The sequence below is a fragment of the Juglans microcarpa x Juglans regia genome, chromosome 1D (genome assembly GCF_004785595.1).
Source record: "Juglans microcarpa x Juglans regia isolate MS1-56 chromosome 1D, Jm3101_v1.0, whole genome shotgun sequence".
NCBI classification, from domain to species: domain Eukaryota; kingdom Viridiplantae; phylum Streptophyta; class Magnoliopsida; order Fagales; family Juglandaceae; genus Juglans; species Juglans microcarpa x Juglans regia.
This window is the reverse complement of record NC_054594.1, coordinates 14,078,130-14,083,668: the sequence shown is the minus strand read 5'-3', so window position 1 is coordinate 14,083,668 and position 5,539 is coordinate 14,078,130. Positions and strand designations below refer to the sequence as shown.

The following is a 5,539-nucleotide window of genomic DNA, read 5'->3' as shown; positions in this document are numbered from 1 at the left end:
TGAGGGATGAGAGAGAGTCGAGGAGAGAGAGAGTCGGCAAGAGAGAGAGCTGATGAGTGAGAGACACTGGAGAGAGAGTTGAGATGAGAGAGATGCTAGAGAGAGAGAGGAAGAGAGAGAGGGGTAGAAGGTCTGTGTGCTTTAAAAAAAAATCAAGAGCAACCACTTAGTGTGTGCAATGTGTGCACTACTACAATGGCTGTTCTGTAGCATATCTCAAAATAGAAAGACAAACTCCTCAACCAAGTGACTAGGTGAGAAAGCCATGATTATATATAACTCCCTACTTCTTCTCAGGACTGGTAAAGATAAGATGAGAATTTTGTGAATGGTAATAAAATAGTTTGTGAATAGTAGTGAGATAGTTTGAGTTGAATATTTTTTTAAGTTTTGAGAAATGAGAGAGAAAAAGTTGAATAAAAGATATCATAAAGTTAAAATATTGTAAGAATATAGTTTCATAATATTATTTTTATTTAGGGATTTCAAAAAGTTGAATTTTTTTTTTATTAAAAGTTTGAAAAGTTATAATTATTAGTTTGAAAAAGTTGTAATAATTAGTTTAAAAAATTCGCATTTGAATTATGTTTAAGAATAAGATAGGTTGAGATAAATGAGATTAGATGAAAATTTTGTTTCATCTCAGATCCCAAACAAGCCCTAGTGTTCTCTAGTGCATTACGTGTTAGGAAAATTCTTGAGGGGTTCCCACACAGCTCTTGGCCGATCCTCATCCAAGAAATAAGCAAGGAGTTCTCTCGGCCATTAAAGTAGACATGTAGTTTTTTTTAGTTGTAAATCATATCTACCGCAATATTGGGGCAAGGGTGCGGCTACTGTAAATTTTTTTTTTATTTTTTTATTTATATTTTTTAACATATTTAAATATATTTAAAAAATAAAAAAAATATATCAATACATTTAAAATCACTTATTTAATCACTGAGTTAAAAAAAATAAAATAAAAAATAAATAAAAAATAAAAAAAAAAAATTGACCAGCGGTCAAATAGAGGTGTCAAAATGAGTGGGCAGAATAGTATTTTCCTTGGGGGCAAATATGCATGATTCCTTCCCATCCACTTCCAAAAAATAAAATCCCTGTCAAGACCCGTAATATTGACGCACAATAATTTTCTAATTCTCCTTTTCTTTTTCTCTCTTAGCATACTCATCTTCTTCTAATCTTACAAATGTTGTTTTTCTTAGAATCTCTGAAAAACATACACATGTTTTACACATGCGAGTTACACACACTACGTACGCAGATTCAGCGAAATTCACATCCTTAAATTAGTTCTCAAATTCAGTAGAGAGTCTCAGCTTTTTGTTGCTGACATGAACAACCTATTTTGAACGATTCAGGGAACGTGTATAGAATCAGGAGACATTGATATCATTTGGAGGAGGCTGGAATTCGAAAATGTTTCCTCTAGAGCAGGACCCCTCCTACTGCCTCCATCAATGCTTTCTTTAGTGATATGTACCAACTCCCTTGCAACATCCATCACACCAAGTTTTCCATCTCTACCAAACAACAAACACCTCGTTGCAAGGTCTGCAACTATCTCTATTTGCTCTCGACGAAAAGGTGGTTGCTCGTGATAGTAAAGGAATGGATCCACAATCTCCTCTACCTTTCCACACTTTATTTTTTGCAAAGCTACAGTTGGCGTGTCAAAGTGATTTGAGCCTGAAATAATCTCGAGAAGAAGAACTCCCAAGTTATAAACATCACTTTTGTGCAAATCAGACCCATTCCCAATGCTTGAGGTGAGTAGACCGAGCCCGGCAATCTTCACTGAAAAATCATCGTCTAAAAACAAGCAACTGGATCTCAGATAATGGTGGTAGATGGGAGGAGAAATCTCACTTTGCAGGAATGCAAGAACACTAGCTGTTTCAGCCGCAATGTGCAACCTTTTGTACCAGTCAAGACCAATGTTATGTTCTCTACTATGAAGTAAATGTTCCTCCAAAGTACCATTTGCAGGATACTCATAGACCACAAGTGGGGCATAGCCAGCGTCGATACAGCATCCAAGGAGACGGGCCATATTCCGGTGTTGAATGAGGGATAAAACCTCGATTTGGGATAGAACTTGAAGTAGATCTCTTTCATCGTCACAGTGTAACTTAAGCACAGCTATGTGGGATCTATCCCCAAGAATCCCGGCATAAATTGAGCCATTACTGCCAGCTGCAAGTGTTTGACCCTTTTCAAACCCTTTAGTGGCATGATCCAGCTCATGGTAATTGAATAATCGAGTCCTACATGCTTTGCGGAATGAGATGGTGCTGTGAAAGTATGCCTGGTCCGTGTCAAGTTTCCCCTGCTTAACATGCCGCTTGATTAGATAGAGAAGTGCAGTCAATGAGGCAACTATCAGAACCGAAGCCAGAACTCCTGCACAATTAGGAGGCCATTAAGTTATTTGTTATTCTCTAAAGGACAAGAAATGCTACACATTCATGATGTGGGGTATCTATCCAAAAATGGGAAATTTTTTAGTTGACTCTGAAGTCATCACCAAAAAGATTCTAATGAAAAATGCATTTGCTGTGTGGACAGGATATATTTTCAGTACCATCTTTCTGATTGAACATATATTGCAATTTTTAATCAGAAAACAAAATCTTCAAACTACCATTTCATACTAAAACTGCAAAAAGATGAGGGTCTGATTCTTGGATACTTACCAGCCACAATCACGACTTTCCTTCCACTGGTTTGTTTATTGTAGCAGTCAGTCCCAAATGCTTCCCGTCCGTCCTTAATGCATGCTGTCAAGACAGGTCTAATACACGTGAATATATAGCTATCAGAAGGTATCTTAAGCAATTTCAGTAGCAATGACAATGTGACAAAATTCAAGCAAGTAGAGGAAAAATGTGTACTTTCAAGTGATTTGGGACCCTTGCAATTGGATTTCCAAAAGGATTAATAGCCTATCATCATAAAGAATACACGGATTATATTTATTTATTTTTGTTATGTTCAGTGAATTTAAGGAGAGGGTGTATGGATTCCATTGGTTCATACAAATCTCATTTCCTTGGATATGTAGTTAAATCACCAGCTCCTGCCAAATGCCTGAATGCATCCGTTTATATTGGTACATTCAGATCCTCATCATCATGCAGCATTCAGACAATTATTATCATGAATTTGGCATAATGCAGATCAGAGTGGTCCAGGCAACATACAGATACATTTTATCATAAATTTTCGTGGTGTTCTTCTACTAATAAATCGCAACACAAAGGTATATAATGATGACTGATGAGCCATAGTCTTCAAAGATAATTATATGCAATAATGAGGTGAGTGATATCTCACTCACACGTTTCATGTACTTCTACCATGAACTTTAAAATACCCTGCGCCCTTGTTAGGGGATGCAACTTAAACGCACAAGACTGGCTGAAAGCTCTGTAGATGATAGTTGGGACAAATCAAGCACATAGGATGCTTAAAATGAAATTTAATTCATAGTCACTTTCAAGGAAAAGCCCATGATAAATGTGCCAAAAGTTGAACATAAAAGAAAGCAGTTGAAATAACAACTCACACTTCAAGCACCCTACTCCATTTGCAAATCCATCGCCAGAAAACCCATCTTGACACAAGCACCTTACCCCTGCTTCAATTCCTGTAGCATTCACAATATATCCATTGCTAGCACATGCTCCCCTTGATGAATTCCTTGGAATAGCCCATTCCAACTTAACTCCACGCTTACCTGCATTGGCCCCCTCAGAACAGCCCAACTTCCGAACCCTCTGCACCCAAACTTGGAAAAAACGGTAAAGCCATCTCCAATATGCCATATACTATGATCAGAAAGTGGATAGCAGCAGGCTGGGGAAGCATCACTGCCATCACAACCGGGCATGTTAATTGTTTCGCATTCTGCTTTGCATAAAGAAGAATCCTCGCAATCATACAACCCAATGACATTGTCAACCGACACGCTGAAGTAATTACTTCTGGAAAAACTGAAGGCATGCAAATCATTATACTGACGACAGGAAGAGAGACCTGGAAAGTCGACCAGTACACCATCAGAGAAGAGTTCGAGAATCCGATAGCTTTCTGAAGCAATATTGAGGAAAGGAATGGTGGAGTTGGAGCATGAGAGATGAAAAGCATCAGAAACCGACCCACATGAAGTGTTCATATAAAATGGGAAAGGGATATGAAAGCTCCCACATTTCTCATTGCACTGAGTTGGTAGCAAAAGGGGTTGTGCCTGTTCATGTTGTTGAGGTTCGGGGAGAGACAGGGACACGGGCAGTTGTTTAAGAAGCCCAAGAATGATAACGAAAATAGAGAGCAGAGGAAACATTTGCTGTAAAAGGGTGGGCGTACCAGAGAGAGTAATGAAAGAAGTGAGTAATAAAGAGTTAAATAGGATACGAACATTGGCTTTTTGCTGCCATTATAGTAGTTGTTGAACAATGTGAGGTGTAAGCAGATATATAACTGACTGTCATATCTCTAACCAAGATATACTTGGTCATGTCAGAAGAGAGCTTCAATCAGATAGAAAGAGATGATAACGTGGCAAGATCACAGATAAAGTAGAGAATTGAGGAGGGCATAGAAGTTGGGAAAGGGTGAGAAAATTGGTCTGTGGAATGGCCTACAGCTTGTACCATATGGGACGGTGTGCTCTATTTAAGCATGGCCGATGTGAGTGTGTTTCGTTTACTTTTAGTGACTCTTACATTATGGAAATGGTTTCGAAATTAACTATTGGAAAAATAATAATTACAGTCGTGAGTGTGAAAATACGGTATAATCAGTTTAAAAAAATTGAATAAATACATAATCTATATAAAAAAAATTAATTTTTTTAATAATAGATTTCACTCTTTTTCAAAATGACTATACAATTCTTGTACACTTCATAACTGTATGTAACATTACTCTAATTATATATATATTCATATTAGTATAATAATGTAAAATTAAAGTAATGTTGATTGAGAATTACGGTGTGGCAGATCTATAATCTGTGTACTATATATTAGTCTCGAAAATGCAAATTTGCTTCTACTGTAACTAACAAAGACCCCCAAATTCCAAGACCACGCGTGTTGGGTACTCTTTAACTCGCTTCTCCAGTCACTATGCAGCGACATTTGTGCTCACACAACGTTTGGTTTGCTTTGCTTTGCTTTCATCTCACATGCAAATGGTCAAAACGGAAACACGATTTCTGGGACTCTCTTCTTGGTAGTGTTGTTGTGATTGTGACCTTGGTATTGGGATGCCAAATTTTCTGGGTCATGTGGCAGAATTTCACAGGCTCGTAGCCTCATCTCAAGGTCTCCATCACTGTGTTTTCGTCTACCTCTCCGGGATTAAGCCGGAGATCGGAGATTAGAGTACCGTCGATGGTGACTGGCGGTCTTCTGAGGCTGATGTATGCATACAAGAAATTATGATTATCAAGAATTTCCAACCAATTATTTTTCAAAATTTTAATATTTCTAAACTTTTCTGATAACTAATTCACTAATATTATTCAAAC

General features: G+C 37.6%; 1 protein-coding gene across 1 annotated transcript; it reads right to left on the bottom strand.

Moving 5' to 3' along the window:
* Positions 1 to 1,172: 1,172 nt before the first annotated feature.
* Positions 1,173 to 4,660, bottom strand: LOC121250590 (probably inactive receptor-like protein kinase At2g46850). The gene is given in 4 exon segments (XM_041149744.1): positions 1,173 to 2,406; positions 2,700 to 2,783; positions 3,572 to 3,751; positions 3,754 to 4,660. Coding segments are annotated over 4 exon segments (1,905 nt in total). The 5' UTR covers positions 4,349 to 4,660; the 3' UTR covers positions 1,173 to 1,360.
* Between the last annotated feature and the right edge of the window lie 879 nt (positions 4,661 to 5,539).